Source organism: Pungitius pungitius, chromosome 2 (assembly GCF_949316345.1).
Source record: "Pungitius pungitius chromosome 2, fPunPun2.1, whole genome shotgun sequence".
Classification (NCBI taxonomy): Eukaryota; Metazoa; Chordata; class Actinopteri; order Perciformes; family Gasterosteidae; genus Pungitius; species Pungitius pungitius.
This window is the reverse complement of record NC_084901.1, coordinates 15,087,965-15,112,480: the sequence shown is the minus strand read 5'-3', so window position 1 is coordinate 15,112,480 and position 24,516 is coordinate 15,087,965. Positions and strand designations below refer to the sequence as shown.

Sequence of the window (24,516 nt, the reverse complement as noted above, 5' to 3'; positions counted from 1 at the left end):
GTTGGAAGCTCGTGCATAGGGACGATTATTGTTTCAGTAAGTGGATCATTTCTCCTTTAAGACAAACTGCATGCATTTGTTTTTGAAGGTTGAGGCCAAACGTTTATATATTCATCATATTTGTAATATCATACATTTGCCTTAGATGAAACTCTTTTTTTTTGCTAAGAAAAGCCGATAAAGGATAGTCGCATCATCACCCAAATTGTGTTACAGCACCATGTTTTTCACTTTTTCACCGACATTTAATTGTTCCAGTGGAGAGACCTGGAAAATCTGCCCATTAACCCCCCTCGACAAGATGTTTCAGCCCTCGTTAAAGATCTGCTGTCTGGTCAGAAGATGAATCCCATCCACACTTTTCTTTCCTTTTCCCCATGCTCTACTTGCAATTATAATAATAAGAAAATATTTGCAATCTCAGGAGGTATTCAAACCTATATGCGGTTCTAAGGAGAAAAATAAAAACCTTAAGGACATGCACATGCAGTAACAAGACAATATAGTGAAGGGCGTTATGAATAATATTATTACGTTACAACATGGCAAACGGATGTGGGAGAGACTGAGAGGATGTTCCTCCGTCGGTGTGATCTCCTGCGTGCCACAGAGCCCCTTCACAAGGCCACTTCCACTGAGACACGGCCACCAGGGGCCAATTAGGAAAACGCTGCATCCCAACCCAGTCTCCAAAAAAAGCGTGAAATGGCTACGTTGGTCCACCGTGATAAACGTAGTCATGTTACGTTCTTCCCCAAAATAACGTTACTATGTTACGTTTCTTTTGGCCCATTCATTTACATTGCTTTGCAAATAGGTCACGTGACTATCAAGTTTCCCGGTAGCGAAAAGAAAAACATGGCGGACGGTCAGCATAATCTCCGTGAAAAACACAATATTTTAAGAAAGCATCAGCATTTGTATGCATTTCGATGGCATTTCTAGCGAGAAGTATGCGTTATTCTTTCATAATCTTCTATCAGAGACTGTAGAAGACCTTCCGTTTATTCGTTTCTGCGAAGATTTGAGTGTCTCTTTGGGAAAGCGTGGCTACGCAACGCCTTTAACGGCGCATTATTAAAAAAACACACTTCCAGTGGGGGCGTTACCGTAAAGAAGCGTTCAGCCTTAAAGCCACTAATCGCCAAACAAAACAAACTCAAAGCACACGAATCACATTATGACTTTTTAAACATAAATTCCCTTATTTTTATGAGTTTTCAATGGAAGAATGCATCATTTCCGGGGGTAGGCAAGCCCGGGACATCCCGAATTATGGGCAATTTTGATTTGTCCAGCTTTTTGACAGCTCCAGTCCCGACTTCCAATCACAGCCTCCTAAGTCAATGACGCGCCTTGAACTCTCGGTTGTTGTGTGAGTGCAACTCCCCCCCCCCGAACATTACGTCTTGTTTACATGGGAAAGGGGGGCGGGGCTTCGCCTTCAGAGCGGAGCGTCATTTCTCGCTACACACGTCTCCTCTTTTTACTGGCCAGGGAAACGGGCGATCTATCACGTGGGTCTGGCTCCATTCCATTGGCTCTGACGAATCCATGGAGAGGCGGGACTTATCATTTTCTCGGCAAACGGAGCTGCATTGCTTGCCCTGTGCGTGAAGTGGCCGTGAGGCCTCCACTAAAGTCTCTCTCTATTTGTACTGCTTTACTCAATAAAAGTAAAACCTTTACAGATATACTGTCCACACACTAGGCTAACATAACGGAGATTCCAGGCTTCGTCCTTTATGTTTTATGGGGATAAAGCCCCTGTAAGTAGTTTTTTCCCAAGCAAATCTGAGTTTCTTCTGTTTTTTGTGTGTCCCATACAAATATCAAAATATATATACTGATTTTCACATCCAAACACACTCACTTATGTTCCCTTTTATCATGACAACAAGAAATTTCAAGATATACCTTTTGCTTTCATAAATATGACAGTTTTAGTGTGTAAATGCCCAGCAGTGTACGGTCCGGGGGCCCCTATCGGGCCACTTGTTAGATGGTTCGATTAGTCCATCACTACTATACTTTGATCTGACGACTAATTTGCACATCATGCTCGTACCGGCATGGCTTCGCCCTTCCCAGGCATAGTTCATCATCTTCCGGGGTCCTATAGCCAGTGTTGGGAAAGTTTACTTTCTACATTAACTAGTTCAAAGTTTAGTTCACAAATTTTAAAAAGGAACTAGTTCAGTTCATAGTTCAAAATATTTGAACTAAGTTCACGGTTCCAAAAAATGAACTAGTTCAGTTCTTTTTTTCCATACGTTGCTGCGAGCTATTTTTTTTAAATTATTGCCACAGCCCAGAACCACAGACAGCAATTATTTGATCAGTTTTAACACTGAAGCTGTGCATCAGATTTAATCTTCATATCCAATTTTGAATCCTTATCCAACCAGGGTTTACATTAGCATTGAGGGGACAGCATTTCCCTATTGATTCTTTGATGCTATGTTGCTGTCTATTCACTCCACACTAGCAGCAGTTGCAGCGTTCACCCCTACACTACATTCTCAAACACATGCTACTTGAATGGTCTTTTTTAAATAAGGAATTATCAAAAGAAAAACAGGACAGTAATCATTAAGGTGCAAATGTTTGCAAAGAAAGGTCAGATTCCTCCCATCCTCACCGACCTTGTCAGTAACTTCATAAAACTCTTTAAAATTATTATACGCCGCCTCTGCTACACTTATCAATGTGCGTTTACGGTGTGTTTTCTATAGAAATCTGGCACCCCATTGAACGATGTTAAGCTGAACGAACGTGCCGTTCATAGAAACCAGAATGAAGGAGTTCACAGTAACGTTCATCGGGCATTAATACAGTACGTTCAGTTCACGTTCGCCCAAAATATCAACGCGTTCATGAACTATCGTTCAATGAACGCGTTCAGGCACAACACTGTCCCGAAAGGGCCGGGATCGCACCTCACCCAGCATGCCTCGGCCTTCACTTTTTTCACTACAGAGTTTTGTTGCACCCTGTGACTCCGGCGTTAGACTCCTTCGACTGAGTTTCAAGATGGGTTGGATGGGTTACTGACTAAAATGTATGCCCCCACCCCCTAACTGCCTCAGGGCAAGTTGTAAATATAATAAGTCAAATAAGTCAAACAAGCAAGTTGTATCTGGTTTAACCCTTTTATTCCTGTAGGCGTTTTTTAGGCCTCATGCTGGAAATTGCATTTACACACTAAAACTAGGATAACGCATGTCTGATGATAGTGACAGTGTGTCTGTCGATCAAGATGAGGATGGAGACATAGTAGAGGTTGAAAATCCTCCTTGTTGAACACCCCACAATACATTCTGTGCTCTCCCTGGCATAACATTTCTAATGATATCATGTCCCCCCCTTCAGTATTTTAAGACATTCTTCAGGTTATTGTAGGCCAGTTGAATGTGTATGCCATACAATTTGACACAAACAAGCCCTTTAAGTTTACATGTTTTGTATGTGGATTTTGTACATACAGTGTTGGTCATTTAATTTCTTTGTTTAATATTTTTGAATTTATGTTTGAATCCATTTGTGGTTAATGTGCTCAAAATGCACTACTTTCTTAATGCTTACATTGCTTGTTTGACTTATTATATTTACAAGTTGCCCTGAGGCAACAGACCTAAATCAAGTTAGGGGGTGGGGGCATATATTTTAGTCAGTAACCCATCAAACCCATCTAACAAGTGGCCCGATAGGGGCCCTCGGACCGTACACTGCTGGGCCTTTACACACTAAAACTGTCATATTTATGAAAGCAAAGGTTTATCTTGAAATTTCTTGTTGTCATGATAAGAGGGAACATAAGTGAGTGTGTTTGGATGTGAAAATCAGTATATATATTTTGATATTTGTATGGGACACACAAAAAACAGAAGAAACTCAGATTTGCTTGGGAAAAAACTACTTACAGAGGCTTTATCCCCATAAAACATAAAGGACGAAGCCTGGAATCTCCGTTATGTTAGCCTAGTGTGTGGACAGTATATCTGTAAAGGTTTTACTTTTATTGAGTAAAGCAGAACAAATAGAGAGAGACTTTAGTGGAGGCCTCACGGCCACTTCACGCACAGGGCAAGCAATGCAGCTCCGTTTGCCGAGAAAATGATAAGTCCCGCCTCTCCATGGATTCGTCAGAGCCAATGGAATGGAGCCAGACCCACGTGATAGATCGCCCGTTTCCCTGGCCAGTAAAAAGAGGAGACGTGTGGAGCGAGAAATGACGCTCCGCTCTGAAGGCGAAGCCCCGCCCCCCTTTTCCATGTAAACAAGACGTAATGTTCGGGGGGGGGGAGTTGCACTCACACAACAACCGAGAGTTCAAGGCGCGTCATTGACTTAGGAGGCTGTGATTGGAAGTCGGGACTGGAGCTGTCAAAAAGCTGGACAAATCAAAATTGCCCATAATTCGGGATGTCCCGGGCTTGCCTACCCTCGGAAATTATGCATTCTTCCATTGAAAACTCATAAAAATAAGGGAATTTATGTTTAAAAAGTCATAATGTGATTCGTGTGCTTTGAGTTTGTTTTGTTTGGCGATTAGTGGCTTTAAGGCTGAACGCTTCTTTACGGTAACGCCCCCACTGGAAGTGTGTTTTTTTAATAATGCGCCGTTAAAGGCGTTGCGTAGCCACGCTTTCCCAAAGAGACACTCAAATCTTCGCAGAAACGAATAAACGGAAGGTCTTCTACAGTCTCTGATAGAAGATTATGAAAGAATAACGCATACTTCTCGCTAGAAATGCCATCGAAATGCATACAAATGCTGATGCTTTCTTAAAATATTGTGTTTTTCACGGAGATTATGCTGACCGTCCGCCATGTTTTTCTTTTCGCTACCGGGAAACTTGATAGTCACGTGACCTATTTGCAAAGCAATGTAAATGAATGGGCCAAAAGAAACGTAACATAGTAACGTTATTTTGGGGAAGAACGTAACATGACTACGTTTATCACGGTGGACCAACGTAGCCATTTCACGCTTTTTTGGAGACTGGGTTGTGCATCCTCTCCCCCCCGCTTCTCCTTCTTCCTTCTTTAACTGGGAATAGTGGGAATAGTGGGAATGTTGTGAAGGGTAAGAGACGGAGGACGTGGTTTGTAGCCACAGGACTTGTTTACTCTCTGGACCCGAGTCGTCACACCACTGCAGACGGTTGAGCATAATTACGTCGGGACGCATCTGGGTCGCAGCGTGCTTCTCAAAACTCCTCATTCGTGCAACCAAATTCAACTTTTAATGTCAAGCATCTGTTATTTACTTTAGCTCATGTTGTTATTGCATCAAAGTAGGAACTTCAATTATTTGTCGCTCAAATAAAAATACCAATTCTACAGAATTACCCCAAAAATATAATGAACTTTTAAGTTATTAGCGATTAGTTGCTTATCTACTCATCCAGCACATCGGGAGCAACGTGAAATGATTTGATGTCTTTCAGCTGTGCTTTTGGTGCTTTTTATCTGCCCCTCCATCACATCCAGAGGTCTGCTGCTTGCTGTCTGCTGAGGTTCAACCGAGGCAGTAAAGTTCGGACCATTTACACCCTGAGCTCCCCGAGGCGAGGTTGGGGATCTGTGGGCTGAACACTACGAGGACGTTATTTTCACTCTGACTTATGACACTGTATTATTATTGCTAAAACAGCGGTCAGAGAGACGTTACTGCTCACCCCGAACAGCCCATTTCAAACATATTCCAGTGAGAGGAGGTGTGTCGAAGAACAACAGGAGATGAGTCTTGCCTCCCCTCGTGGGCCCCGTGACGCTCGATGAGTATCAGAGCTCCTGAGAGCACTGCCGCTCCCCGAGAAAACAAGGCCTCACATCAAAGGATTATCTGGCCGCGTGCACGTGTGTGTGTGTGTGTGTGATTATCTCAGAACTAGGTGTGTGTGTGTGTCAGTGAGAGGGAGACACAGAGAAAATGGTGATACCCGTCGCACCGAGTGAGTCACGACCCAGTGGTGGAAGTGATGGATCATGAACCCTCACCCTGGAACGCCTTGTTCTCTCGTTTGAGCTACAAACACTTCTATCATATATTGATCATGGTGATATTTGGTGGACATGTGTATGTATAATATGCATATCACACACTGACGTTTGATATGAAGCGAGCAAATTACGTTAAAGTTTCCATGAATAAGGATCATTTGGGGGCTGCATTTCTTTCGCCAAATGAACATTTCATTCATTCTTTGGTGGACGTTTTGTTTGATCAAAACGATGAAACAGGTGAAACCTGTGTTTCTTACAATATATTTAGTGACATCCAAGTGTAATGAATAGATGTTACATGGGACACACAAATGGAGCAGATATGAACGTGACTACTTTGGCTTTGTTTTAATCCCATGAGTCCGTTGATGAGCCCCATGTGACAGTGTTTTCATTTATGGCTTGACTGCAGTATAGAAATCGCTAAATCATCTGTACAGCCCCAAAGGAAGGGTTCTGGGAATCATTCAGTGTCAAGAGGCCTCTTAGGAAATGTTGAAGAACATCATGCATCTCTCCCTCTTGAGAGGTTTCAGTTGGTGTCTCGTTTGTTATTTATCAGATAATTCAGTCATTTCATTGCACACGTATGTATAATCAATACATTGCACTTTAACTGGGGAAGGAGGGGTGAAGAAAACAGAAAAAATTAAAATAGGAAAAAGTGTTTTCTCGGATTGAAAACACAAAACTAATATTTGCGCGTTGAAGTGTGTTCTCGACCTTCGGAACACGTACACATCTATAAATGATAAATGTATTCGTATTTTCTAGTGTGATTCACTTTGTGATTAATGAACGAACTCACTAACTTACTTAAACCGATTCTTCATGATCAGACCAATAGAGAAGACACATATGTTGACTAATATGTTGTAATGATTCTGCACAATTATGAGCCTTTGATTCTCTTCAAACGGGGCCCCAAAAGAAACATTAACTTCGGACGGTGTGGTGAATTCAGTTATTTTGGGACATTAAAGGTCCGTTTATGGACACCTTGGCGGCGGCCCGACTTCGTCCTGACATTTTACACACGGAGCCTCGTGTCCATGAACACAAGTGCCATCATTTACATCTAATTAAATGTGCCATTATCAATTTAGCTGAACAGTAGGTTCTGCTCTGTGTGGGGGTAATGGAGTCTCTTGATGATGCAAACTGACATTTAACGTTTCCACCTGACAGCGCCATTGAATCTGAACCAATAAAGAGATTTAGAAGCCTGATGTTGCGCCAGTCCTCCCAGTGACAGGTGGAGCCTTTGTCCGTTCTTTTCCAGCAGAGGGAAATCAATGATGGAGAAGGGAACACTGCCACCTAGAGGTTAAATATCTCACTGTCACTCTGCCCTGCAGCCATTTTGTTCTGAATGAATTCATCGTGTCAAAGGCACTGCCCTGGCTTTGGTTTCGTGTTGTTGACGGAGCTGCATGGTTGCAGTGGTGGAACTTCCCATCACAATAAGCTGTGGAAGTGTTTGCTGTTCTCAGATCAGTGACTGGACTCCAGAAGGCTGCATGGGCCCTGCTCAGCCGACCTGCGCGTCTCCCATCGGGCCTCCGCTGGTGCACGCTGCCGTGTGTGAGCTGCATGCTGGTTTGTGGTTCGAGGTGGTTTCATGTGGTTCCATGTGGTCAGGGGGGCTGCGGGAGGCCGGGGAGAAGCTGCTCTGACTTGATAAGTCGTCGTTGTTTTTTTAAGTTTTTGAGTAACCTGTCATTTACATCTTTGAAAAAAGCGCTCTTTAGCATGTTTCCAGCTGAGAGGGCCGAACAAGGGGGACTTTATGATTCATTAAGGGACCGCGCGTGCGTTCAGGAGGGAGTGAGGTTTACATTTTTTGCTATTCAAGGTCCCCTGACCATTGAAAATACTGATATTGACAATAATACAAATCTTCCAGGTGACACATTGAACATATTGTGTATGATATGCACTTAATTCCCTCCTTAAATCATGGAAAATATGAGCAAGGCTGAAGGGGTTTATATAAAAAACGATGATTTGTGAAGATAACAGGGTCAGTCAAACGTGAGACGATTATAAACAGGAAGGTGTTACTGGATTTATTTTCTGCTTTTCTATCGACCACATTCTACTTTTTCTTCATTAAAGCCAATCCTCTCAGGATCAACGTTTTTTGCACCTTAGACGTGTGGGTTGCCAACATGTATTGATAGCATTTCATAATTGCAACATGAATATGGGCCGTGCCCCTACGTTTTGCCTCTGGAATCGTAAAGTATGATTCAGTCGATCCAGAGAAAAAACGCACGAGTTCCCTCTCATTTTGGGAATAATATACAACCTTACCACATTATACAGTACCATACAATGTTCACATTTGGAGGTTTGCAAATGAGAAGCTTTAAAAAAAGCATTATGAGAAGTGCTCAGCTCCTGCCAAGCTGGTGGAGACAGACGTTGAAATGTGACCCCGGTGCAGCAAGTATTTTTGAAATCCCAGTTGCATAGCAACGCATCTCCATCTGCAGCTAAGCTTCCCTCTGTCATTTTTTTGCTTCGCACGCAGTTTCATACGGTAAAGTTTCCAAAGACAAACACAAACACCAGCGTTTCAGTGAGTGGTTTTGTTGAAGAGTGGGGGCCTAGTTTTCTATTTTACAGCCTTCTCATGAATTGTGCCATTTTCAAACACCTTTATGCTGCAGCTATAGTATGAAAGCTAATGTTATGAATAATTAAAAACCACAGATTCTTACTTACTTTAAACAAAAGCCTCGTAATTTGAAAAAAAAAAAAAACGTTTCTATAAAATAAACTTAGTGCATCTCTCAGTCATTGAGAGTAGGGTCAAATAAGTTCAACGGGTCGTGTGGAATCCTTTTGACGTTTTTCTAGTCTCACTCTCAGTCAAACCTGTGTTTGTACATGCACCGGCTAGAGTTTCCTAATTCCACATTCTGAGGATCCACTTTGGCTTCCGCCCGTGTGTCACACCTGAGAGCACAGTGCATTTATCTTGACACCCCTCGACACCTGCCCCCCCCCCCACCCCCGGTGCTCATGCCGGCCACGCCTGGGTGATCGTCTGGTTTGCAGAATGCTGTACTTCTGTAGCTGCACTTTTTGCATTTTAGCTGACAAACCGCACGCTCCATTGAGCCTGTTGTTGGGTTCAGTCTCACTGAGCAAAAAGAGCCCGCCGCGTGTCCTTTTTACCTGTGCTGGTACGACGCAGAAGAACAGCAATGAACAGGCAGCTTCCTTGGTGAAGGTTCACAGGGCAAACCGGCGCACAAAGGAAAGCTGGGGAACCCGCGACCCACGATGCAATGGGAGAGAGAAGGGAAGTGCGACAGACGGACACACATACATCTTGAATACAGTGAAACCAGGCCGGGGTGCAGCATTGCACGAGTAGTGCACGCAATCTTTCTCCAGGTATTTAAGCGTTTGTTTGTGCTTTAGTATTTCTCAGCCGTGTCACAAACGATTGGATTCAGCCGGGTTTTAATCATCAGAAACCATACTGGAGAATCTGTATGACTTCCAGCACGAACCTGGAATATGCTCCATATATTAATGGTGCCGTTGCTCAACTTTTAGGTCGTTGTGGCCATTTTCATCTGAAGACACAACATGGTGGTTTTCCTTTAATCTTCAACATGTTTTATTCTGTAGAGGGAACACTACACTGTAGATATGAAGGGACATATTATCACTTTAATCCTGGGATACTGTAGGTCCGGCATGATCTTTTTCATGTATTTTTTGTGCAACTTGGATCGAGTTAAGTTATAATTCCTTGGGTGGGGCCCAGCTTCAAGTGTGCCACTTCCCTTGGAGCTAATGTAAGAGAGCAGCCTTCAGATGTTAATACACGTTACTGCTGAGTGCGGCCTTTTTTGAAGGAGGGCATGGCTGTACACTTGGCTGGAGAACATGGAATACATGCTTTTTTTATCTGGGCCCACAGAAGGGCTTCTGGTTGGGGGAAACTGCAGAGCAAACAAGTTGTTGCAATTACAAAGGCAATCCATGCAGCAAATCTTTTGACAAAAATGCAAATTATTTTTCTTCAGCCAGATGGGACACCCTGGTGGAGGAATGGGAGGTTGTATGACGCCTGGCAGTTGAAAACCACCTGGGGTGTAATGGCTGCAGCAAGGGACACACGTCCAGGACCATTTTAAGGAACTTGAATGCAACGTGTAATGAGAAGTCAAATGTCTACCTGTCTGTTTACCTATCGATGTATCCACATATCTTTCTGTGTCTATACATTGTAGGCTAAATCTTGCACATTAGCCACCATTAACTGTACACCAGCGCCCTCAAGTGGAAAGACAATGCATTGCTCCCACTCTTGATTATTAGCCCTTGATAACTATAACTAAATACATTATAGTGGAAACTAAAGTCAGTATTCTACAACTGTTTGAATATGTATTAATCTGTACACACACGCTGTAAAAATTCAATATTTTTTAATTGTAATTTGTGTCCACACTGTGAGAATCTACCTGCAAGTAACATTACCTGCAGAGTTGTCATTAAACATATTAAGGATAATTGACAGTAATAGCTTAACGATGCGCGTGCATTGGATACGTGCGCGTAACGCCTAACGTTACTTCCGGAAACAAAGCGCACAGCGCATGCGCGCAAATTGAATAAGTGGCGGCGAAAACTTTCATTTTTCAACCCGACCGCTTCGGAGGCCGTTTTTTTATCGCGTACGGAGAGTTGAAGTCTGACCTGGAAGATGGTCGAGGGTCCGGGGTGCACGTTGAACGGAGAGAAGATCCGCTCCAAAGTCCAGAAGGGGCAGAAATGGAAGGAGAGCAGAGGCAGTTTGACCGCGTCCACCGTGAGTTACGCCGCGACACCAGTAGACCCGCGGGTCCGTGTGACACTTCTACCGGTGAACACCTCGCCCTCCCCGCGTCTCCTCACAGAAAAACGGCCCGCAGCGGAACGCCTTCCACGGCTTCGTCGGGTGTCCGTACACCGGAGTGGAAACGGTGGGCAAGGAGCTCTTCATGTACTTCGGTGCCAGATCGTTGAGGTAACGGCTTTACGTCACCTGCCACCTGGTGCGCATTCCAACACGCACGGCAGCATGCTAGTTAGTTAACTACACGGACTCGGTTCACCTAGTATACTAGTCCGTATACCAGCTAGTATGCTGCCAGTCTAGTTAGTTTTCCAGGAAAGTATCCGAGTGGAAGGTGGTGAGTTTCAGGACTAGTAAACTAGTCTGAATACCAGCTTGCCATATGTTTTACAACCAGTCGAAATATACGTACTTAAATAAAAATAGGAATTTGGGAATTTTTAGCTCAAACTGAGAATTTGGGGTCAATCCGAATTCTGGTTTATGTGACCTGAGGAATATCAGCAACACAGTAGGTTAATTCAGTTGAGAAGTGAGACTTACCTGTTTTCAGTTAATGCAGAAACTCCAATAATTTGAAAGCGCACCGGGCCTCCTTTGTGTCCTTGGTGTCAGTCTTTAGTGCAAAATGAAACATGCTGTGTCTGTACGTGTGAGTTTCCTTCCCTTCCCTTCTTTCATTGTCGCATCCTGTTAGAGTCCACTTCGGGATGAATGGATCGATGCGTATAAACCCCGCTGAGAGGAAGGAGAGGACCGGCTGCGCACCGGTGCTGCAAATCCACCTGACTAACGACACCGTGTGCTTCTTTGACAGCGCGGTGGAAATAAGGTAACAGGGACACGGGTGTCTCCGAGATGGATCGAGGTCCGGACGGAGGTTCACCTTGGTCACCCCAGTCTCATTGGTTGCTCGAATAGCTGGCCGTTTCCTAAGTTCGTTCCGGCGTTGTAGGTCGACGGAGGACTGCGAGCAGAGGGTGAGGGCCCTGGAGGGTCTGGACGTGTGCTCCTCCAAGTTCAGCTTCCCGCGCTCGGTGGCGGCGGTGAGGAGCCGCGGCGGCGGGATGCTGTGCGACGTTCTCCTCGACCAGGCCGTCATGCCGGGAGTCGGCAACATCATTAAAAACGAGGCCCTGTTCGACTCGGGCCTCCACCCGGCCGTGAAGGTACGGCAGAGGAACAAAAGCACAATGAAAATGCAAGACAACCGTCGTCGCTTTTGAAATGGGGATATTTTTCATATTATTTGCATGAATGTTTATCGAGATTCAAACTGGGGTTTTCTCTCTCTGACTTATGGGCTTGTCAAAAAACGTGACATTAATTACTTATGATCTAAAAAGCATATCATGTGAAAGAGCCGGTGCTTCACAATTCACTCAGGAAATACTTTCATTAACCAGCAGCCCAAAGAAAGAGAAGTGTGATTTCATTTCTAAGAGGGTAAGAGACCCTTTGATAGTGCTATTACACGACTATTACCAGGGGTCGGCGGGTGTCGGACGGCAAACCAGGACTGAATGTGAGCCTCTGAGAGCCGGCGTCTGGTCCGAGGCTCAGAAACACATCGTGTGCCCTGTTTCTCTGCAGCATCGTTTCCAATGCCTGGTTTGTTTTGCCTGTTTAAACGCTTGTTTTATTGTTTCGCTGACTGTGAAGCGCCTTTCTGCCCCCCCCCCCCCCTGCGGGGCTCTCCCCCGCTGCGTGGTCCTTCAGGTCGAGCAGCTGTCGGACGAGCAGCTCCACCACCTGGTGAAGATGACGCGGGATTTCACTCTCCTGTTCTACAAGGTTAGAAGTCCCTGCGATGGTCGCTCTGTACAGTTGCACAGCTCCCTGCAGGTATTTAGCGGACACCTCATTTGGACTGACTTGCAATAGCAGAATAACTTGTAATCCTGCGTGGTAGAGGATGAAGGGAACGCACAAAGCCCCAGTGCCTAGAGAAGAGATAAAGCAAATATTCCTGTCCTTTGTTATAGATGATTAAGGGGAGGCCAATGCTTTTTTTTTTTTATCCTCATCTTTCTGCCTCTTTCATCTTCATCAGTGTCGCAAATCTGGCTCTCCTCTCTACAAACATTACAAAGTCTACAAGCGTCCCCGGTGCGGCCAGTGCTCCGGCGTCATCACAGTCTGTCGTCTTGGAGACAACGGCAGGATGACTTACTTCTGCGGGAGCTGTCAGAAGGGAGATCCCAGCGGGGTCCAAGTCAGGTACGAAGCCTCCGACGTTCGGCCCTTTTGCCTGAAGGGGCGTTGTCCTGCATCCCCGCAGCCGCTGTGTGGTTGGAGCTCGGTCTTATTCGCAAAAGGGATGGGAGTGTTACTATTAAGTAAAACAAAGGGAGAATTGCATGGCATTGAGTAAGGTTCACTTTGCTAAAGGGAACAAGATACATTTGGATCATTTTTGGTTCAATACCAAGAGGCGACAGCGCGTGTAATTTCTCAACAAAAAAAGAAAGTTCTAAAGCCTTTGAGATATTACGCTCAAATTTAGCGGGGCCATCTTTGCAGGCAGATGGGCTTGGCAGGGAGTGGGAGGTGTTGTGTGGAGGCGGGGGGGGAGAATTAATGCGCATATAAGGCTGTGTTTGCCAGACGGGGCACAGGCTCAACACCTCCTGGGCCGTATTTGAGCATAGCTTTGCGAGGGGTTTGAGCCCAAAGCCCTTACATCGCATCACACAGCTGATGAAGCAATCTGTGAGGAAAGTTCCCCGAAAGCTCTCCTCCTCGCCGACAGTCGGCATCCAACATTTGCCTTCTTGTCAAACACAGTCGAGCTTCATGTCGCAGCGCCGACGCGAAAGCCCGGAGCAATTATGTGAAGCCCTTTTCCTCGTCGCATTTCTGCATCCTCTGGAAATGTTTGTAAAGTTAAAGTTGCCTCTTCCGGCTGTAATCAAGTTGGTGTTTATAGTCGTTTTATAGCATATATTTGAATTGCTTTTAATCTTAATGCCTGTGAAATAGGGATTGTGTTTACATGTCCCCACTAGGTAAACCATTTAGGAAAACTATAAAGCAATGCAATAGTCATCGATGTCTCCTGATGTTTCTAACATTAAGCCCAGCGTCATTGACATTGTGCATTTTACACAAAGGACATTTAGAAGTACAGTTTGTCTCCCCTCGTCGATGGGGGATGTGTGTGTGTATGTGTGTGTCCGTTCTTCGCCGATGCAGAAACACAGCAGCGCTATCTGGCCTCGTTAGGACGCCGGCTTCAGCAGGTTACCTCACGGCCGTCTCTCCTACACAGCAAGCTCCCGGGCAGGAACAGTCTGATCAGCTGGGCCTGCAGCGAGCCGACCAATGGCAGCGCGGCTAAGGAGGAAGAGGAGGAGGAGGAGGAGGGCTGGGCCTGTCAGCTCTGCACGCTCATCAACCAGCCGGCGGCCAGGGCCTGCGACGCCTGCTTCACTGCGAGGGCCGAGGGTGAGCGACACGTCGGCACACTCGCTGGCTTTAATGGGGGGGGGGCAGAAGGCGCTTGTTAGCAGGAAAGCAAAGCGTGGTATCTGTGGTTGTTCAGCTGAACGACCCATGAATGATGCTGTTTGCTGTTGATGCGTAAGTACTTGTGTGTGTGTCAGTGGCCACTTTTCTCTGACTGTGATGAGATGATGGCAGCAGGGAACCAGTGTGTGAAGGAAATGTCCCTGCTGTCTCTCGGGTGCACAGCTGAACAATTTACTTTTTTCTTTTTTTTGAATACCAGGCGCACATTTTTGATTAGATCACGCTTTTCTTTAACGGCAGCTGATTGTGCAGCTGTCAGAGAATCACTCAGGACTAAAGTTGTCTCGCCGCAGGGTTTGTTGTGCAGAGGTTTCTAAGCTGTTGACAAACGCCAACCCTCCGCTTTGGCCTTGACTCCTGCAGTAAGTTCACTTTGGACAGGCTCATGTTAACATACAAATGAGTCACACAAAAACCCCATTCCTGGTTCCTTAAACATCCTCGGTCACTTTTTTCTTGTGTGCCTGCATCAGCTAGCTAATAGCATCGCTACCTGGTCGCCGTGGTGACGTCATTCAACTGGTCACTGGAATTACGCAGTTTGCATTGGAATGCTGCATGATGTTTTTTCAGCGTAACCTATTCTGACTTTATTTCCAAAATATTTGACATATATACTTACTTATTTTCCATCAATCTGTCGACACAACATTTTTACCTTCTTTTTCAACCTAATTCTACTTTTTTTTTTTTTTACCTGGCATATTTTGACTTTTAAACGGATTTTGATCAAATATCTTTTGACTGTTTTGTACCTTCTGCACTTGTAGCCACATCAGAGTCAATGTCATTTCTTTCCTCGACTGCTCAACGCTTAAATGTATAGATGTGCCCGACACGTTTCTTCCTCAGAGAAAGTGGACTCAAATGTTTAGATTTTCTTCTGTGGCGTTACAGAACACGTTTTATAAAACAGCTTGCAGTGCCTTGCTCTTAAACCACAGTTTTAAGATTCTGATGCCGTAGTTCCCCGTTACGGAGAACATCGCCTCCTGAGATCAGTTAACCCAATTGAGCATGTTGTGCAACACTTTGTGCGAGGACAAGGCAGCCTGTCACTTAACGGTACATTTTATAGCGAGATAACCACTCGGAGCCGACCAGCACCTGCATTTTATGTGCTCCCCTCTCCTTCTCCACAGCTCACAAAGATGACATTAACCCGGAGGCGTCGCCCTTCACCCCCGCTCTGATTAAACACCCCTGCACTGCCTTCAGGAAGCCACAGGAGGAGCTCAAAGTCAACTGGAGGTCTGCGCTCGGGACTTCCACCCTGGTTTTCACCGACATGAGCGAGCGACCAAAGCCTGTAAACTCGCCGCTCTCCCCAGCCGGCAGTCATTTGAATTCCTTGGCGGCAGAGCGAGGTTTATATAAATACGGCATCTGCCGGGGGACAGCGAGCCCCAATTATGCCTCTGGTGGCTGGCAGAGGCAAAGTGCCGAGCCCTCCGGTGGGGAATCGCTGGCCTCCTACAGTCACCCATCCAAGAAAATGAGAATTGATCACAGCCCCTTTCCCGGTAACAATGCTCCAAACGCAGCCCCCGACTCACGGTGAGTGAATCTCTCGCTTGGTTTTTCATGAATAAGTTTATAATAAGAGAAGTTTTTTGCAACCTCAGGGAGATGAGTGAGATAAAAAAATAAATAAATAAAAAAAGCATCTCACCGTGGAATAGTAATGCGACATTCGGCGAATAAAAAGTGCAGTGATTGAGGAGCGCAAACAGGGTTGTTGGTGACGCTGGGGCAGCAGAGAGCTCGTACTAATAAGACTTCCCCCCCCCCCCACCAGCCGCCGGCCCCCCTTCGTCTCTTCCGGTGCCCCTTGTTGTGCGTCCCATCGCCGGCCAGCCGTCCTCCGCACGGTCCACAAGGACGGGGACAACAAGGGACGCCAGTTCTACACCTGCTCGCTTCCCAGGGAAACCAAGTGCAACTTCTTCGAGGTGAATACGGAGGCGTTACGTGGCTGATCTTTAAATTAAAAAATTACTGCTAAATCTGCTTTTTCTATTTTGCGTATCTGCTATCGAATTCAAATGCCTAAAACGACCTTTAACCCAAACCCATTTCCTGTGTCGCAGTGGGCGGACTTGCACTTCCCTCTCTGTCACCACTGGAAACGCTGTTTAATGCGGACGGTTCTGAAACTGGGACCCAACAACGGGCGAAACTTCTACGTCTGCAGCCTTCCGAAGGGCAAACAGTGTGACTTGTTCCAGTGGGCAGAGAGCTCCACGCTCCCTGGATGTTAGTGGGTTTTTACTCAACTGTTATCAATTAAATGGAGAATATCGATTAAACCTTTTAGATATATGCCCAACTGCTTGTTTATTACAAAATGCTCCGTTGTATTTGTCTTTCAAAAAGGTCTCCGGAGACTGATTAATAACTATAGAAAAAAAAAGCAGAACTAATTAAAATGCCCTGGGACATTAATTTCAAAATTGCATTATATTTTTCAATAAAAACAAGTCCAAAAATACAGTATCTTGAGTGTTTATTCTTTTAAGAACCTGACACAGCTTTTAAATGCAGTCCACAGATTTGAGAAGAGGTGAACCCGACTCAGAGTCCGACACCACGAAGTGAAACTGGGAGAAGCCGGGGACTTTGTTACAGGCGGCACCTTTTTAGGAGGAAAGAACACAAGACACTTTTACACCATCAAAACATATAGTTTAAAATGCAATCTGCACAGTACATCAACACAAGAGTTAGTCAAAGTCAAACATCCGGTGTGATTTACTCTTATGCTGGCTGTTAAGGGGTCTGTTAGAGTCCGGGTCAAAGGGCTCATTCCAATGTCTGATCACCCTACCAAGATACTTATTGTACTTAAAAACTAGTGTAGGCAAAGTTTGGATAACCTTCGGTCAATCAATCCATTTAAACGCCTCAGGATGACAATATTCTCACAGCATTTTTACACTCAGTTTCAGTAAGTAATATACAAGGACCACTTCTATATTTCTCATACGTTCAATCCTTTTTTACAACGGAAATTCTTGCAAATGGTTAAATTAGATGCGAGTGTGTGTGTGTGTGTGTGTCTGTACCTTCAGCAGTAACCCAACAGTACTTGTGAACCCTAACACTCACCATAATGGCCTGTCGTGTTAGCACAGATGATGGCTCCAAAGAAGCCGGAGTAATGCCTCTTGATTCTGGAAAGGGCCGTCTCGCAGGCTGCAGAGGGATCTGCCCCGGCCCTCATCAGCTCCACGGCCAAGAAACTGTTGGCAGGGTTACACGCAGCACACATGAGGCGAGCTAACAAGAGCTGTCAGGGCCACCAACCAGGAGGATGATGAGGAGGATGGAGATGCACTCGCGGTTATAAATGTGGGATAAATCTGATGCAAACAAATCACTACCATAAATAAATGTATAGCATCAAACTTTGCTTTAAAGAGGGAAAATGTGTATGAAAGGTGTTCTTCAGGGAGTCCGTACGTCTTTGGTGTCCATTCCCACACAAGAGATCCAGCTTGTCAGGTGGAGTAAAATCACCGTGGTGACACATTACTGCTGCATCATACCTCCAGAAGCAGTGCTTGGCATGGAGAATAAATGACATGCACACTTCAGTTCACACAAGTAGCACGGCCCTCTTGAAAAAAAATGTAACCCCCCCCCTCAATCGTTCCAGGACGTGAATCGGAAAGCTGTGAGTGAAACCGCCCCTGCAGGTGTGTGTGTCTGTGTGTGACTGTAAAGCTCAGTGAAACTTTAACGCAAACGACCCCAGATAAATAGTCTGCAGCTTTCGTCTCCAGCAAATATCGCAAAAATATAAGCGTGACAGTTTGGGGGCAAAGTAGTCACACCTCCCCCCCCCCCCCCTTTGTAAGAATGTTGGTGCACCTTTAGTTTTGCACCAGAAATGTGCTGCCTGTGAAACACCTGTCAATAGTCCCCGAAAGACAAAGAGGAGTTTCTGTCAACTCCTCTGGTGGATTTAAAGCACAGATATTCTGCTGATAGATTCAGATTGACGACAGGACGCCGTCTTTCGTGTACATTTGGAACCAAAACTGCGGGATACCTCGGCAGGAAGCGCATCATGACGTCTCCGTCTCCGGTAGCAGCAGCACCACCAGCCGAGCTGTCTGCGTAGGCCCCCGCCCCGACGATGGGGGAGTCCCCGACACGACTACAGGAACGGCGACAGGGTTTAAGCATAGTCAGACAAAAAGAAAACATAAATCTTTTCTCCGAAACATGGAAAATACGTCCCTAAATCTTACAATGACGCATCTCCATCAAAGGCTCTTACATATGTACTTGGGTAACATTCCGTGCATGATACACAACTACGTACCCTGGAACTTTGTGAGTTAGTCCATTGGTCGACGTACCAGCCGCCAAGTGACCATTTCGATCAAGCGCCACCACCCCTGGTGCGAAAGAAGCAGAAAGAAGTCAGTTATCGAAACGTCAGCCATCCTCCAGCTGAAGGGAAAAGCCATTTGAGGCCCCTGTGTGACGTCGCCCTGATTCTGCTGGAGCGTTCTGACAGCGTAATATTAAAATCCAATGACTCCGGGTGTCCTGATCAGCTCAGATCATATTACATTTTTAAAAAGTAGAAAGCGGAAATAAAATGTCTAAAAGGGCTTTATAATGAAAAGCATTTGGTAGCGACAAACTGAAAATAAGAGCCGCCTGGACGGGATTCGATTCCCCCCCCACCCCCCCACCCCCCCGGGCCGTGTGCAGGCTCTGTAGAACACCGCCCCCGGCTACAGTACTCCCAAACGGAGCGCCACCTTATTTTCACGAGCACATCAAGAGCGGAACAGAACTTGGGGGGGGGGGGGGGGGGGGGGGTTTCAAAGGAGGGTGAACACGGGTCCGCGTGAGAACATCAAAGCAGGAAACATTGGTAGAGGCCGGGAAAAACAGAGTCTGGAACCTGGAAATGAAACAAAACAAATCCAGGTTCCCTTCTACAAATGTTAGCATTTCGACAGGAACTGAAGCTCCAGCTCCTCCAGCTCCTGCTCCTCCTCCTCAGGTGAAACCTACCTATGGTGTCGTGGGAGCGGACGTTGCCGTGGCGCGGCCTCTTCTTCGCTCTCACTGCCGCCCTGGGCTTGTAGGGGCCACAGGACTGGGACGGGTCTGGGAACACGTTCTTTTAGGAAGCGGGAGAGAAGACACAAAAGGGGGTTGAATGAAATAAAGCCATGGGCTCGATTCTCTCTCCGTGGAACCTCACATCCAGTCACTGGACCAGTCAGTTAACAAATCCCCGCTGCAGCCACACATCAGGTTTCATTGAGACGGAGAAGTGGCTTCCCCGTCTCTCAGCACTACCTTTAGACACTGACATTACTAACCAAAAGAGAAAAAGTCTACAATATTCTATTTCACGAGGGTAATACTTGTTTTACAGAACGGAGGTGCAGTTTTTTTGACCTCACCACGGCGTAGTACTCCCCCCCCCCCCCCCCCCCCCCCCCCCTCCCCTTCAGTACAGCTCTCTAACGCGCTCCGCTGCGCTCGCTAAATAGAGTGTGAACAGTCGGGCCAACCCTGGGTGGTAGAGGTGCTGCGACTTCTCCTCCTCCACCCCCCCCCCCCCCCCCCGCCTGGGATTGACCTTCAACGCAGCACCTGCCTCCCACGCAGAGCCGTGAATCACCTCGGGTCCTCAAAGCCAACCACCCAGAGGGAGAAAAGGGTGGCGATGGATTTGATTTCTGGAGCAATAGCGGGCCGACAGAAGAAGGAAGCTGAAGAGAAACCCCAACCCGGAGCTTTTGGGCCGTTATTGCGGAAGTGAGAAGGTTTATTTTAAAGAATAGAAACAACCCGGCGCTGTAGGGCATCACCCCCACCACAAAAGCAGACCTTTTTATGATCTCCTTTCTGGTTTTTCTGCTTATCAATCTTTCAGAAGCAGCATGCATGCAGTCGATACAAGTGAGAAAGACACACTCCAATACACACACACACACACACCTTTCTATAATTAGGTTGGCAGTTGCCCTTCAGCCACTGGGAGAGAATATTCACAGATTTGTTGGTAGTCAGGTCTTCTGCGATGAAGCCCATGTTTTCAGCAAACACGGAGGCTATAAAAGACAGAAGTAATACTTTCAGGTGAAGTCACACACTCTGGTCCACGCTGACCTTGGGTTACAAGGAAACAAAGGGCGGGGGGGCTGGAGGCCATCTAATCTCATTTTAGGATTTGGCGTGTGAGGGAGAACAAGTCCTGAGCAGCAGTGACCTTGACGTTCCACGAGGATGCATATTTCAATCAATGGGCTGATTCAGACCGTGGGAGGTTTGGCAGTTTGGTATTTCTTGAAATATGTGGCGTTTTATTTGGTTTACAAGTCATCTGTTATTATGAAGTACAATGTTTCTTGAGCTGCTCCTCGGTTATCATTTATTTTACAAACTAAAGGCCGCGCATCGAGCGCTGCCCTCTGATGTTACACTAAAAAGTACGCAAATCCAAATATCAAAGTCACCTTTAAACTCACATTTCAGATCTCTGTTGGTCAGTCCATGTCAAACATGTTTAACTGTGTGGATCTCAGACCCCCCCCCCCCCCCCACATACCCGACTCTCCCACCAGCAGCGTGTGGTCCGTGTGCTCCATCACAGCTCTCGCGACTCCGATGGCGTTCTTGATTCTCCTCAGGTCTGCGACAGCACCCACCTCCATCGTGTCCCTGGTGAGCGAGAGAGGATGAAAGAGGAGACTTCCTACATTTACGATTAGCAGAAGGAGTCCAGTCTAATATCACATTACCTAATCTGATATTTAGGAATTGGATCAATGCACAGAAGAATAGAAACTTTACAGCAGCATGTAATACTAGAAATGCTTTAAACCTCTGGTGCTGCAACGTGTTGTAGCAGTGAAATGAATTGCATCACCGCAGGTGTTTCTAATGTTTATTCACCACAAACTAAAGTCTCCAGTTTCCTTCGAGTCGAGATTTCTCCCGGACACGAGATCAAAAATTGAACATAGCAGTTTGAATGCATTACAGGGCTCATAATTATTGCAGGGCTGGTCCATTGGATTCTATTTAACTGTACCGATGTTTCGATTCCTCTCCTCGGTCAAAGTGTGCAGTGTGTCTGCCTGGGATTCTTGTGCAGCTTTATTGGATAGTGAGCAGGAAACGTCTTCCCTCCCACCAATGTATTCATAACTATGCCACCAAAAAAACTGTTTTTTTCCCCCCTGCCGAATGGAAAAGGGAGCATTCCATTCCATCCTCTGAATGAGTATATGTTTGTAGTTATGAATTTAATAGCTGGCAAGCTTTCAGATCATTATGATAATCCTAGAGCTGAATTAAAGAGGCTGACTGGGAAGGCCAACCAGTTGCTGCTTTCAATTTAAAGAAAGAAATAGATAAATTGATTAAAAGTAACATAATTTACTGGAAACTACTGCTGCCTTTTTGGTTGAATATAATAATTGAAGTTTAAACTATTTCATGCTTTGTAGAATTCAGTGCAGGAGACTTTTACGGGTCGAACGGGGCTCGTTTTACCCGTTGATGATCATGGCGTCCAGCGTGGTCTCTCCAGACTCATCTGGGCTGCCGCCGTAGCCCACGCTGCCATCGCACTGCTCCACCTGGCAGCGGGCGCAGCCCTGCTCCACCGCGTCCAGCACCGAGCCCCCGGACAGCAGGGCGCGCCATGCTGCAGCGCGACACAAAGAGCACAGCGAGGCATTGAGACCAGCACCGGCTGAGAGGCGGACATCACTCCCCCCTCCCCCGCCCCCGGGACGGCAAGGGTCACCGGTCACATGGCGTTGAGGTGAACTCTGCCCGGTACGGCACGGTCAGTTCCAAAAAGGTTTGAGTCCTGAGCCGAGACTGAACTACATCTTGTTTATTGCCAGTCTGACAGCTAATTTCAAATGATCTGATACCAGAAAACACATTTAGCAAAGCAGATATTTTGATTCAGTTGAGGTATGTAAAAGATGTAAATCCTTTAAAAAATGACAACAATAGCCATGCTTACTTTGGAGCGTGTGATTTGAAATGGTGTTAAATGTGTAGGGGAAATAACTTTTGCTAGTCAGTTATTGCAAATAAAAAGGCTGAACGTTAACAAGGACATCGAGGCGATGCACGAGATGACCAGTACGAGGGAATCCTAATAAGTGGAATGGGAGCTGACAAGCATTTGGTCACTGATCCCCTGAGGGCTCACGGGGGGGATCAAAATACCAACTGGCAGAACTGTCACCAGCTTGCCTCGAAAATCTCAGCCCGTCACACCGCGTTCGGCGGGACGCCGCCGCCAACTCATCCGCTTATCATTTATGATCCATGCATCTAGAAATTCTGTCCGTGTACCATCTTTAGTAAGTGCTCTTGTCTCAGGATTGAATTCTTTTTTGCATATTAAACTCAGCATTACAATCCTTTACACGAGGCAGAATGGAAGAGATTAGCCTGCTGTTCTCAGCTGCTTCCGTAAGCCCCCCGAGGAAAGGAGATCTGCATCAGCGGCTCAACAGGGGGCTCAAAGATACACTTTTAAATGTCTACACACTGAACAGATAGCGTTTTTTTAATTTCCACACCTGCCTGGGGGGGGGGGGGGCGCATCTGATAAATTAAAGGCTATCCATCTATCAAATGGCGAGATTGTTGAGGTAACTTTAATCACCTGCAGGCATCGATGACGCCGTTTGAGATGTTTTGAGCACCCTTCATTTATTTTTCACGTTGAGCTGTGCAGCCGGTGGACTTGACAAGATAACTCACACTATTTTCAGGTTTCGATTTGAACATGTCCAATGGATGATCCTGTAGGAAATCAAATAGTTAGAGCGGACAGTTATGGACTTTTTTCCAGTTTCCTGTAAAACTGTGCACAACTGTGATGGTCTAGCATATCTGCAGGGTGGAGCTGTTTTTAATAGCTTGTGGTCTGAAAATATTGGTTATGGTGGATTCTGGGGTTTGCATATCTCAAGGTCTCTCGGTCTTCATGGCCTATACGGTGACAGAAAATAATGGAAAAAAACACAAGGACATCTTAAACGTTTGGTCCAAATAATCGGTGGATCATTTCATATAAATCGATGGCGGCTGGCCAATGGACGACAATGGGGCGTGGCCCCACATGAGCGACCCTCCTTGAGCCCAATAAAGATAAAGAAAAGAATATTGAATTATGAAAAATGTCCCCATTTCTGTTTTTTTGAAGATCAAAAGTATCCAGGAATTTGGAAAATATGATATTTGCGCCAAAGAGTCGCTGCGCTAGCAGAGGGCGGGTCTAAGCACTAAACAAATGTGCGACATACAACTCAGCCAATCAGCGTCCTCAAATACTCATCCCCGAAACAACGTTGGTCTCACGTCAATTCTTTTCGACAACGAGACTGACTTAACGAAACCGCTCTTTGTTTTACCTGCGGCCGACGCGTTCTTGAACGCCCACGTGTTGATGACGAGAGGAAGCGCCGCGTGCCCGAACGGAAGCAGGGCGGTTAAAGTCGGCACAAGGAGCACCAGCAACATGTCGCCCTGACGAAGCGCCGCGTGAACGTTATCTGCGACTCATTGTCACGTGGCACCTGTTTTAAAAGATAGCTACGTTTCGCTTCAATGTAACGTTGTGTTTGAACTTCTTTGCCACGGCGCTGTCTCTGCTTCCTTGTTGTGTCACGTGCGTAGTGGGCGTGGTCTTGATTAAAGGGGCAGTGCAAATTACTCCGAAGAAGGGGGATTCTGTCATGATCATCCACCACATGTTTCTTATGATTATCTCAGATAAGAAAACCCCAAAGTACCAGGTGGGGACATAGATCTACATGAATCATCCATTATATATTTTCCTTCCCATCACCACGTATTTGCCTTTTATGGAACCTTTGAAAAGAATGGAACAAACATTCTGAATAATACAGGAGGTAGTCAATTATTCTGTCTGATAAATACAACTGAGGGAAATAATGTTATTTGAAAGTTTCTGGCTGGATGTCATGCAATATAAAATCCAGGCACCCATGCTAATTAGACAGAAAAAGTGTTCAGACATTATTCTCCAAACACAGGTATTGAGGCTGGCCCATCTCCACCATCATGCTAAATGT

The 24,516-nt window shown here is 45.9% G+C and overlaps 2 protein-coding genes across 2 annotated transcripts; one reads left to right on the top strand and one right to left on the bottom strand.

Annotated features, from left to right (window-relative positions):
- The first annotated feature begins 9,749 nt into the window (after window positions 1–9,749).
- Window positions 9,750–16,900, top strand: neil3 (nei-like DNA glycosylase 3). Its single transcript, XM_037462030.2, has 10 exons — window positions 9,750–10,849; window positions 10,938–11,047; window positions 11,574–11,708; window positions 11,832–12,045; window positions 12,596–12,670; window positions 12,930–13,096; window positions 14,148–14,323; window positions 15,550–15,964; window positions 16,206–16,359; window positions 16,498–16,900. The coding sequence occupies exons 1-10, from the start codon at window positions 10,745–10,747 to the stop codon at window positions 16,666–16,668; spliced, it is 1,722 nt and encodes a 573-aa protein (XP_037317927.2). The 5' UTR covers window positions 9,750–10,744; the 3' UTR covers window positions 16,669–16,900.
- On the bottom strand, window positions 16,897–24,108 carry aga (aspartylglucosaminidase). Its single transcript, XM_037462031.2, has 9 exons — window positions 23,833–24,108; window positions 21,944–22,097; window positions 20,994–21,106; window positions 20,384–20,496; window positions 19,445–19,553; window positions 18,738–18,813; window positions 18,462–18,569; window positions 17,516–17,649; window positions 16,897–17,042 (listed from the first exon to the last, which is right to left on the bottom strand). Exons 1-9 carry the CDS (start codon window positions 23,939–23,941, stop codon window positions 16,942–16,944), a joined length of 1,017 nt encoding a protein of 338 aa, XP_037317928.2. The 5' UTR covers window positions 23,942–24,108; the 3' UTR covers window positions 16,897–16,941.
- Between the last annotated feature and the right edge of the window lie 408 nt (window positions 24,109–24,516).

Bases quoted from the DNA above. Each gene is read 5' to 3' on its own strand.
- aga (XM_037462031.2), bottom strand. From the start codon at position 23,941: ATGTTGCTGGTGCTCCTTGTGCCGACTTTAACCGCCCTGCTTCCGTTC. The intron at 22,098-23,832 runs GTAAAACAAAGA...GTCGCGCTGCAG, and splicing joins CAAGAACGCGTCGGCCGCAG to CATGGCGCGCCCTGCTGTCC. The intron at 19,554-20,383 runs GTGTGTGTGTGT...GCTTCCTAAAAG, and splicing joins GCCAACCTAATTATAGAAAG to AACGTGTTCCCAGACCCGTC.
- neil3 (XM_037462030.2), top strand. From the start codon at position 10,745: ATGGTCGAGGGTCCGGGGTGCACGTTGAACGGAGAGAAGATCCGCTCC. The intron at 10,850-10,937 runs GTGAGTTACGCC...GTCTCCTCACAG, and splicing joins GCAGTTTGACCGCGTCCACC to AAAAACGGCCCGCAGCGGAA. The intron at 13,097-14,147 runs GTACGAAGCCTC...TCTCCTACACAG, and splicing joins CCCAGCGGGGTCCAAGTCAG to CAAGCTCCCGGGCAGGAACA.